Source organism: Petaurus breviceps, unplaced genomic scaffold, assembly GCF_028583685.1.
Source record: "Petaurus breviceps papuanus isolate PSGF00001 unplaced genomic scaffold, PetGlider_PUasm1.0 207, whole genome shotgun sequence".
Lineage (NCBI taxonomy): Eukaryota > Metazoa > Chordata > Mammalia > Diprotodontia > Petauridae > Petaurus > Petaurus breviceps.
The window spans coordinates 5,592,690-5,604,804 of NW_027185850.1; the positions used below are offsets into that span (position 1 = coordinate 5,592,690).

Genomic DNA, 12,115 nt, shown 5'->3' on the forward strand with positions numbered 1-12,115 from the left:
AGGAGGGGAGACATCCCTCCTTCAATGAATTTCATGCAGTATTGTTATATGTAAAAGAAAAAATGAAAAGTAGATAACATCTGGTGTCCTAATATGCATCAGAGAGATGTTAATGACCACATTACTTTGAAATGTACATCATTTCCAAAGTAGGAGCAGGGAGAAGCATTGTAAGAGTCACTTACATTTAGTTTCACCGAAGTACAACGTTTTAATGTGTTAGATCAGAGTCAAGCCAGTCAAGAGAAATGAAGAAGTGAAGCAATCACCTAGCCAGGATGCTTTGACTTCCATTAGATTGGTATTTAGTTCAATGCCATTGAATGGTCCCTCTGACAAGAGGAATTCTAGCTTTTATTTTGGCAAAGATTGGCCTTAGAACCACCTCCAACTCTGCTTCCCTCTGCTGATCTAAATTTAATGAACTAAGGTGTATGTGACTTCTGAACAGTTAATTTATAGAGAAATGAGAAATTCCATATAGAATAGACTGCCTTTAGGTTACTTATCACAATGCAGCTGGACTGAAACACTTTTGTCAGAACTGACTTAAAAATAATGAAAATGAAAATTCAGTTGTGCAATTTGTCTTAACCCATTAACCCCCCACCCCCACCCCATGCTATCTAACAAAAGAGTAGCATATGAACATGACAGCCTTGGACTTTCATCCAGATGTGGAAATTGTGTGTGTGAGTGAGTGTGTGTATAACTTGATAAAATTCTTAGGAAACAGGAAATTGACATAAATTGCTTTGCCATCCAAAGGGAATTGAACATTCAAAATTCCTCAAAACAACAACCAAGCCAAACCAAGCCAAACCAAACCAAACCAAACCAAACAACAAAACAAAACAAAATCTCTTCTTATTCCTCTGTCCAGATTATATTTCTAATTCTGTAATAAGAAGTAACCAATTATTTAGAAAGTTGTTTAGAGATATGTAAAATATTTTGGTAGAAAGGCACACAACTTAAATTTTTTTCTATTATGAAAATAGATTAGATTAGAATTCATAGCATGAGGATTAATGCAGAAATATAACAAATCACAAGGGCTATTGAAGTCTAGGCTTCAAAGAAAATAAGCCTTATGAACAGTTTTAGATGTTATAATAAAGGTGTTTTTAAAAAAGATTAATTCCATATAGTGAATCTTAAATGAAAAAAATAGTATTTTTGCTAGTAAAATACATACACTCCTATGCAAATTGGGAATGGTAATATGCCATATTTGATTAATTTTTAATTATTTTATTGAACTTCAGCATTTTTGATATCATAAGTTTTAAGTAAAAAAGTGACAATTTCTAAAAATGCAAATATTTTTAATCCAGGAATTATGATTTCTGTCAATATATTATTTTTATTAACACATAGTGTTGATATAGAAAATTATGTTCAAATATGATAAAAATTAAAATTATACATGTTACCATTTCTTTACCTTCAAAGTAATTTTAACATATTCAATTTCTATGGTACATTGAAGAGTCAAGAAAAGAAGCCATTTTGCCCATTCAAGATCTATTTGGAATAAAATGTGTTATTTTTTGTCGAACCTGCTCGATATTGATATGATTACATGACAGTGTGGTCCTAACTAGATTCATGATATTTTCTGAATATTTTGTCAATATTTGGCAATATATCCAGTAATCAAATGAAGATATATTTGTATAAAACAGATTTGGGGACAGATATTTAATTTGGAAAATAATCTCCTTATTTTAAGTTTGTTAGAGGAGACATGATGGTCTTACTTGAAAGTGCTGCTGGACTAGGAGTCAGGAGACCTGATTGTTGGGCCCAGCTCTCTTCTTAACAAGAGGGGTCACTATAGGTAAACCAAATAGTCTTTGTGACTCAGTTTCTTTATATGTAAAATAAGGATCATAACACTTACTTAATCTATCTCAGTGGGTTGTTGTAAAGATATAATGAAATAATAGATGTGCCAGTCACTGAGAAGTTAAAGTTATAAGATAAAGTAAGTTGATATTAATATTGATTTTTAAATAAAAAAATGAATCCCTTTGGCAAATCAAGATTCAAATGAATGTGCTTTGCCATACCACCTTTGGTTTTTTTCCCCTAATCTTATTCAGATCTATTTGAAAGGAAATCTACTTCAGTGGCAAAGACCAATCACAGGTATTTTGATGCTATAGACAACTCACCAGTATAGGCTTCACACACACACACACACACACACACACACACACAGACTGTATAATAGAGACAAACACTAAAATAAAATAAATGGGTTTATTTTTTTTTCCTGAGTGTCTGAAGCATGTGCCACAAGGTAGTATAATATCAACTTTTAAAAATTTAGAAAATACATGTTTGATTATACCTTAGTGATTCTTTTTACTGATTTTCAATATTTATGTCAAATGCTCCAGTGATGATAAATATATGATCAGAAACCGTTATTTTAATATCACAATAATCTAAAATATATATTTCTTTTAATTTTAAAATGTTTAGGAAAAGTTGTCTTTTATTCTAGTTCATAATCTAGAAAAAATTAATTTGTATAGGTTTAGGTAACATATCTACTAGCAATTATTTGATTATTAAAATGTTTTATTCTATCACTTAACCTGTTGTATTTGTTCATGCAAAATACATTTTATAGAATAGAAGAACCTACTGAAATATTCAGTCAGTTTACATAAAATAAGCGAATGTTTTATGCTATTTCTCTTTCATTTTTAAATCAATTGTAAAAATGATTTTGTTTAAGAATTCTGAATTGAAATGGTAAATCTGTGGTTTAGAAATATGAAAACATTAGTTTTGAAGCCAAAATTTCTTAAAGCACTTTATGTTTACAAGACTAGAATTTAGAAATGGACAAATCTCCATGTTTAAAATAGAGCCATCATTGTTTCCTTTAAAAAATTACTTGATTCTTATTTTATTTAACAGTAAAAACAAAATAAAGTTAAATTCCAGGAGAAAAATACTGTGCTGATAATTTCATTTTGAAATATCTTATTCCTAGATGGATTTTTTTTAACATCAAAAGAAATTTTTGAACACTTTAGAGGAAGAAATTCTCACTTTGCCTGACTTTGCAAAAATGTTTTTGTCCAGCTCAGGACCATTAGACCTATAGGACCATAGATTTGGGCCAGAGGAACTTCTAGGCCACCCTCATCTTACAGATGAAGAAACTGGCTAAGAAAGATTCAGTGATTTGTCCAGGGTCACACAGTAAAAGTCTGAGGCAGATTTGAACTTGATCCTTCTTGCCTCAAAGCCCCCTGTCCACTAAGCCATGTTTCCCTAAAACCTAATTCATGATGTATCAGGAATATGATGAATTAGGACTTTAGAGCAACTGGGGTTAAGTGACTTGCCCAAGGTCACATGTCTAGTGTGTTAGTTAAGTTCTAGTTAAGTGTCTGAGTCTGGATTTGAACTCAAGTGCTCCTGACTCCAGGGACAGTGCTCTATTCACTGTGCCACTTAGCCACCCCTTGACTTAGGACTTCTTTAAGTGATAATAAATTCAATTGTAAAAGAAAAGTCTGAGACCTATATGGCAGGTTTATCATTTCATTAAAATGTTACTATATTTTTCAACTCCAAAGTAAATTGAAATCTTATAACAAAATCCCATCTTAGTGCCAATGTCCCTTTCCTGTGAATTTTCATCCGAGTGCAACATCATTTTAAAAATGAAAGATTTATATACTTCAGCTACCCCCACATGTTCATTTCCATGAAGCTTAAATTGACCAGTTGTCTAACTGGTGACACGTCTGTCTAGTGACTAATGTTCTACTGATATTCTCATGCTTGGGATGGGAAAGTCCATCATTAACAACACAAGCTACAAACAACCAAAATCAGTCCACCCAAGTCAAAAGCCACCCAGTGATCCCCCCTGGAGGTCCCCCCCCCCAAATTGTTTTTCCCTCCCCTTTAACATTTCCTCTTTCCCCCAACCCCACCACGCAGATGCTGATATTGCCAAGTATCCATAACAAAATTCAATCTGGATCAAATAATGGCAATTGGAAAAGAGGTAAGCAATCATCATTCCTTACAAAAACCATGCAGAACATACCCCATGGACCACAGGCTCCAAGGCAGTCTTTATGGGGGAGAATCTCCTGCCCCGAACACCTAGGCCTACCTGTCTGCCACTTAGAGAGGGAAGAGTGGTGGAATTTGCTGCAACTGGCAATGGAGTGCACATGCTCCTGTCCTGCTGGAGGCCACTTATACACCCCCATGCCAGCTGGGGGTCAATCTGGGGAACTGGCATGTCTTGGATCTGCTGATCACACCTGGCCCATGGTGTGCAGCAATCACCAGCCAGTCTGGCAGGTTGGAGGGTAATCCCACGCTGGCCCCTTTCCCAGGGGGCATGGCAGGGGTGATCCTGTGGGAGAAGGAATCTCCATTTTCTGGGAGAAAGAGGAGCACTGTAGCAACATTTTCAATTTGTTATCATGTCTCTATCCTCATTTTAGCGCTTTTTTCCAGTAATGCATTGAAAAACGAAGCAAATTAGCTTTCTCTCTATTTTACCAAACAGCAATATTACAGCAGGATGCTAATGGGTCTCAACTGGTCACAAAAGGCAGCAGTCATGCTATGCTACATACAGGAACTATACATTAATTCATATGGAAGTTGATGGCATAGGTTTTCCATTTTTTTGAATTGGCATATATTAAGAGATAAGATGGGCACTGAATTTAATGCACGTGTAATGAACCAGAAAACTGAGATTAATCTCATTTAAGATTTCAGTGTAACCCATTCATCATGCCTCCATGATGACTTATTTAGAAGAATGTTTGCATTCTAATTTGCCCCAAAGACACTGGCATTGGAAATACGTAAATCAGCCACAACCAAGTAGATGGGAATTAAACAAAACAAAACCAAAACCATAACAACAAAAACCATGAAACAAACTCCAAAGTAAAAAGAAAAGCTAATGTAGAAGCAAAAAAGCAACCTAAACCAGAAGAAGAAACCCCCAATTCCCCCCTAGTCCCCATAATAAGCCACCACCCAGAGGCTAATGACCTTGCTTTGGTCTTTGTCTTCTCCCTAGCACTTAGTCTGGTGCCTGGTACCTAGAAAGTGCCTAATAAATGCTTCTTGATTGACCAATAAACTCCACAAGACAGACTTCTGAATAATGGTTTGACTTGCCAGTCTTTGGGAACTGAGGTAGCTGTGCTTTGGCACGCACGCACACACACGCCCCCTTGGCTACTCTAAGACTGCCAGTGAGAAGTGCTGGGAGTTTTGGAAATTCAGTAAAGTAGGAAAATGCTTCTGAAGTCCAGGTCAGAGCATGTTAGCATTGCTGCTGGGTCTAGTGTTGAAAATTCGGGTAGATTAGCGCCTTCTCTGTTTAGTTTGGGGGGCTTTTAATAACGATAATCTTAAAAGCAAGAGGAATTCTGATCAAGACTATTTTTTTTTTCCTGGAAACTTAAATAAAAATCCTCCCAAGTTATTTTGAGCCCATAATCACCAAGACACCAAGATATTTTTGCAAAATTCCCATAACAAAAAAAAAGTTTTTTTTCCCCTGTTACTAGAAAAAACATATGCTACGCCAATGAATGCTCAACTAACTACCTTGCTGCCCTGTATCCAGAGAGCACTTTAATGTTCAAAAGAAAGGTCAGGAAATGAGTGGGGTTGAAGGAAGGGTGTAAAGTCAAAGGTGACCACAAAATTTGTCGGCGAGATGCATATTAAGTTACCTGCTTAATTAGTCAACTAGAGTGAGAGTTGTTAGTATCTATGATGAGAAAAGTGCATAAATAATAAGAAAAAAATTTAATGAGAGATCCAAGATGTTGCCATGATGATAGAAGACACTGAAACTTGACATTGACAGAAAGTGGAAATGTATTTACATTTCTGAATTCATCTAAGTTAAATGGATTGGAAATTACTAAAGGATATTTATTTAAATATCCCGTGAGGTTGACATTTTGAGGACATTTGAAACAATGAAAACATCATCTACCAGCTTTAGTTACTCTTGTCCTTAATTATTTTTTATCCTCAGATTTAAATGTATTCCTGGTCTTTTCTTGACTATACCAGCGACACTTCAGTCCTTGACATTTTAAGACTGAAGTTCAACATTCATTACATTTAGCCTCAGTTCAGTAAGTATGATACATGGCTCAATAATTAAAAGAAAACCAAGGCTGTAGAGGAAAGACTAAAATAAATCTCTTGAGAGTTCGTGTCATTTTTTCATGATGATGATGACTTTACTTAATGATAATCTGTACTCAGAATGGTCTTTTCTCATTGGGTAGCAGCTTGACTCTCTGTCCCTAGGGCTATGCCAAATATCCCAAGGGTCCCTCAGTCAGAGCTGGGGCAGTATGAGGAGCAATCTCACCCGGAGGGGCAGATCAAGGAGCTGCAAGGTTCTTAATCTTTCTGAAAGGAGACCGTGTTGCTATCTTTAAAAACAGTTAGCAGGGGCATGGGAGGATGACTTCCCTTACTCAGTATGCTCTAACCCTTGACTGCATCCAGAGCGCCAATGGAAGTTGGGGCAGCTTCCTAGCGTGCGGGGGCTGGGAGGCTGGGAGCAAGATAGAGAAGCTTCACCTTCGCTTTTCCGGCGCTGTCGTCCTCTTCTTTTTTGTCTTCAAACTCAAAGGCAACAGTCATTCTTTGTTGTCGCTGCTCCTCCCACAGAGTAGGGTTAAAACTGTCGCTGTCTGACTGGAAATCTACAGTCACATCCCAAAGGGTTATCAGAGCCAAGGGACTTTTCTAATAGAGCATTATCAACAATCCTCAACTAATGCGTCAAGCAAAACGGCTGAAAGGTACTAAAAACTGAAGAAAAGGGGGCACAATCAACGTTCCAACTGCTGCTACATGGCCTTTTACATTTTAACTTAAAATCAACTCTTAGTAATTTCCATTTCTTCCAAAATGGCCTTGCTTCTGAGCCTTCTAGTGTGCACAGCTGGATATGCAGAGGGTGGGATGTGGAATCTTTTGCATAGGACACCTTATACATATGGTTTCTAATGGAAGAAGGTTCCCAGCATTTTATCCCATTTTTGGAGATAAAAAGCAGGTGATTTTTTTCCCTGTCTGGGAGAAGGAATGGCAAGAGTCATTTGGAGTTTCATACGTGGATTTCCATTATTCTATTCAAGTCTGAAATTCGAAAAGCATTTCCTTGAAAACACGAAGAATAAATAGGTAAGGTAGAATTTTTCCAGAGCTTTACCCCTCCCCCTCTAACCTTTGTTTTTAATTTAAATTAAAAAAAAAAAGTGCTTATTAGCATTTCTTGGATAAAATGCTTCACCTTGGGAAAGACAAGATTGTAACACTTTGCAAAATGCCTTTTTGAGATGAATTTCTCAGGGCCGCTGATGTCACGAGTTCACGGGACATGCAGTTTGTGCTTGTCAAACTAGGGAACCCAGGCTTGATAACAGCTCCTGGAGAACTTGAGTTAATTCTACTTGCCTCAGTTTGACCTTGTATCATTCCACTTAACTGAATGCCTGTTTAAAATACCCTGGGAAAGAAATGCTAGAACCTTCTTTGATTGATTGTCTCCTAGATCTACAATACCTCCATTCAGGAAATTCCTTAAATTCAACTGGCCATTTCTATTTAACAAGGGAGGGAACATTTTTTTTGGATGTTTCCAAAGAGGTTTCTTTGGACAGAATGATTAGGCTGGAGAAAAATCAAAGTCACTCCTGGATCAGAAAAAAACCCCAAATTATTTTTACATACATCTATTCAGTTGTTAAGAAGTTATGACATTGACAGTATCAACACATCCATAGCCTTACCCATCCACAGACGTCACTGTCCGGAGGTCAAAGCCAAAATAATCCCTTTATATAATAAATAATTATTACAAAAATTTTCAAACTTAGTTTTTAGAAGATATTTCTGATGGTGATTTACCTTCATCACCTCGAGGTTGCTGAGGAAACATGTAGTTAGTCAAGACTCTTTGTTTTGTTTCTGGGTGAGCTTCGGTTTGTAAAGGGATAAGGGCCTTTGACTGCAAAGGAAAAACAAAGCAAGATCAGAAAGTAAAAAATACACATGTGTCTAATTGAAGAATTTTTTGAAAAATGAAACCAAATAAAATCCCAAATTTCCTTCTTCAAGGCCCTGAATGAACAAATCAACATAAGTCCTGGGAAAGTGGGGAGAGGTAAGATATGAGAGTTTATATGATGGAAATGAAGATTGGGGCTGAAACACATTCTCAAGCACTTAGGATTCCAAACTGAATGTCAGTGAAGGTTATTATCCAAATTACAAAAATATTCTTTAGTCTAAAAATGTCCTAGTCTGGTATCTCATTAAGGTTTGGAGAAAACTCTGGACTCCCAAAGGACAGGCCAGGGTTGGGGAGCCTGTTGCCTTGAGGCCAAATCCCTGGTGAAGTTAGAAATCAGTCAAAGGGCCTCACTTGAGGACCTAGAGGGCCACATGTGGCCTCTAGGCTATGTTTTCCACTTCTACTGGAACAGTGGCAGGCCCTACCTAAGTGGAGAGACTTTGAGTACAGTTCTGAGGATGAACCAAATTCTGTCCTCTGACAAACAACTTGGATAAGCTCAGAGATGTTCATCATCAGTTTTCTTCAGGATGATGAATGGCAACCCTTAGGAGACCATAAATATCAGAGAAGGTAGAAGTAATATCTATACAGACAAAAGCAAAGCATTGAAGACAGGACAAAGTTCAGTTTTATTGATCAGTATCCCTGAAGCTGGGCTGCAGTGGGGAATCTCCAAATGCAATCCAGCTAGTTGTTTCTTTTATTAAGGAAAAAAAAATCCTTTAGGTATGTTTCTGCATGCCCATTAACTTTCAATGATGTGTTTTCCTAGTGATACATATAACACCTGACATATATAAAAGAATGCATTTATGTATATCATCTGCTCTGTGATCAAACATTACAATGAAGTTATGACCAAATTCAGGAAATAAAGAGTTCACAGATTTTACATGACGTAACATGCCATCAAGAATAGTTGCTTTGAATTGTTGCTTTATGATACAGAAAAAAAGATACATTTATTGACTGTCGTATTAAGTGTCTCACACACATACATACACACAAATATGTGTGTATATACATACATATTCCTCACCATGCCTTGTGCATAGTAAGTGATTAAAAATGTTTACTGAATTGAAATGGATTGAAAATATAAAATCTGATTATATCAAGTTCTAGTAAAAACTCAAGACCTCTGTTAATTTTTAAAAATCAATTTATCGAAATACTTTCAAAAACCTGTTGAATAGAATAAAAAGAATTTTATGTAATACTTCCAAGATATGTCTGAAACAGTCAAGTTATTGAATTGGATTGTTTTTTATATAGCATCCCATATGGAAACAAGTCACAAGAAAAGCCATTATTTTAAAGAAAAAAATAATGATATAGTGTGCCACAAGAATGAGTCACAAATTTCATGACTTAGGTCTCTAAAATAGATTCTCTCAATTCCCATTGATTTCAGAATGAAGTATGACTTATTATGACAGATAGGGATCCCTTGACACATTGAAAACTATGCATCATATTGATAAGATATTCTGGGTGACCAGCCCAAAATCACGTCAGACAGGAGGAGGCCCTATTATGAGTGCAGTATTACGAACATACCTCTCACCTGCTCCCTGAACCACAGGTTTAGGGTCACCTGATCAGGTGGCTAAGAGTGGCCCAAGAATCTGTCTGTGGCCAAATGCTGCTTCGGACGTTTATCAAGGATTTGAATAATGCAAGGATGGCATGCTGATTAAATTTCCAATGACATAATGGAGAATCAAAGAAGGAGTTTGAATCAAGAAGTGATATGACTTCGTCTGTACACAAGAAAAATTATTCATCAATTAATCAGCAAGCATTTGTTAAGCACCGATTTATGTGCCAGGGCAATGTGTTACGAACCAGGGATACAAACACACACACAAAATGAAACAATCCCTACTCTAATGTAGCTCATACTCCATCGAGGGTGGGGCACAGCAGGTACACATCGAAGTATGTAGAGAGTCAATAGAAGGTAGTTAAATACTGGGTTACCATGGAGGGAGGATGTGGGCAATTTGTGGGATCAGGAAAGGCTTTGGGTGAAACGTGGCACTTGAGCTGTGTCTTAAGGAAAGACACAGAGGTGGGGTGAAGAAGGAATGCGCTCCAGGGGGGAGATGGCCAACTCTGAGATGCTATGCTTCATTGCATAACTTGCAGATTTTATGCCAATTTTATTTTTGCAAAAAAGTGGGGTGTGATCATTATGTGACACTTTTAAAAAAATTGTGCTGATATTACTTAAAAATCATTTATTACTAAACTGTCTTTGGTGTAAGATTAGGATGCATGCAGCACACATGAATATATGTTAAAACCGAATACTGACAATGCACTGAGAATTCTAGGTTCGTGGCTTGCAAGGCTCAAGAGATAAATGCATATCCATATGTTACTGGTGAATAATTGCTGCTCTGTTTATCTTTTAAGTGGAATGAGGAACAGAATTATAGCATGCTACAGTTACACAATAGAGGATTATAAACCAATTTTTGGACTGGTAAAAACCAACAACCCCAAAACACAGGGTGTGATGATTGTATGGTGAAAGACAGTACAAAGAAGGGAAATGAGGCACTCCGTAGGAAGAACAGAGAGGTTAGTTTGGCTAGGCTGTAGAAGATGGGGGAAGAGTAATGTGTAATGAAGCTAGAGAGACAAGGTAAGGTTAAGTGGCAAAGGCTGATTGAGATCAAACATTAATTTATATCTTATCCTTGAGTCAAAAGGGAACCACTGGGACTGAGTGAGTGGGTGAGTGACATGTTTTTAGCTGCGTTTAAGGAAACTTACTCTGACGGTATGGAGAGATTTGAGGCAGAGAGACCAATGACCAAGAGATCACTGCAACAATCTAGAAAAGAGATGTGAGTGCTAAACTAAGATGGTAGCTACTTGAGTGGAGATGTTTTAGAGGTAGAAACAGCAAGATTTGGTAATTGATTGCTGTGGGGTTAGGAAAAAAGAAGAGATGGGGATAGTGCTAAGGTCACAAATGTGAGAGACTGGATAAATGGCATGCCTTTTATAGAAATAGGCATGTTTGGAAGAGGAGTGGCCTTTGAGGAAAGATCAGCAAGTCATGTCTTGGAGATATTGGGTTTGAAATGTCTTCAGGACATTGAGATTGAAATGTCAGCTAATAGACAAGTGGGGGTATGGAACTGAAACTCTGGAGAGAGACTTGGGCATATAGAAAGGGGAATCATATTCATAAAAGATGGTCCTCCAGACTGGGAGCTGATGATGCTAGAAGTCTATGTATAGAAAAAGGTACAGGACAGAACAATGGGGAACACCCTCACGTAGGGAGGGTGACATCAGGGATGATGCAGTGATGTGAAGGATGGACTGGGGAAGGGATGGAAAGGAACAAGCATCTATTAAGTTCCCACTATGTGCCAGGCATTGTGCTGGATACTTTACAAATAACATCTCATTTGATTGGGTGAGGTGATGGGGAAACTGGTCTGAGAGTGCAGGCAGTAAGGATAGAAAGGATGGGATGGGTGGACATGAGATAATAACCAGGATTGAAAAGCAACATTTTAGGGGTGGCTAGGTGGTGCAGTGAATAGAGCACCAGGCCTGGAGTCAGGAGGACCAGAGTTCAAATCTGGCCTCAGACGCTTAACACAAAAACTAGTTGTGTGACCTTGGGCAAGTCACTTAACCCCAATTGGCCTGACTTCCCCCTCCAAAAAAAAGAGAGAAAAAAGATTGACAAAAGGCAACTCTTTGAACTATCTCATGTTATTTTTAGATGGTAGAATTTGTCAATAATGCTCACCTTTGATATTTATGCTGTAGGTATGGATGAAAATGCAGAACCAGTAGACTACAAAATTCCAGGAGTAGTTTTATAGGAAAATCTTTTATATATATGTGTGTACATGCCTATATATCTATAGATACATGTGTCTATCCATCCATCCATCCGTCCGTCCGTCCGTCTATCTATCTATCTATCTATCTATCTATCTATCTATCTATCTATCT

The 12,115-nt window shown here is 37.2% G+C and overlaps 1 protein-coding gene across 1 annotated transcript in view; it reads right to left on the reverse strand.

Moving 5' to 3' along the window:
- LOC138164868 (leucine-rich repeat-containing protein 7) overlaps window positions 1-12,115 on the reverse strand; it is a 602,064-nt gene that overhangs the window by 100,400 nt on the left and 489,549 nt on the right. The window contains exons 15-17 of the mRNA XM_069092797.1: window positions 7,957-8,056; window positions 6,622-6,746; window positions 4,154-4,402 (exon numbers count right to left, since the gene is read on the reverse strand). Of these exons, the coding sequence (XP_068948898.1) occupies window positions 4,154-4,402; window positions 6,622-6,746; window positions 7,957-8,056 (474 nt within the window). The remainder of the gene's footprint in view (window positions 1-4,153; window positions 4,403-6,621; window positions 6,747-7,956; window positions 8,057-12,115) is intronic.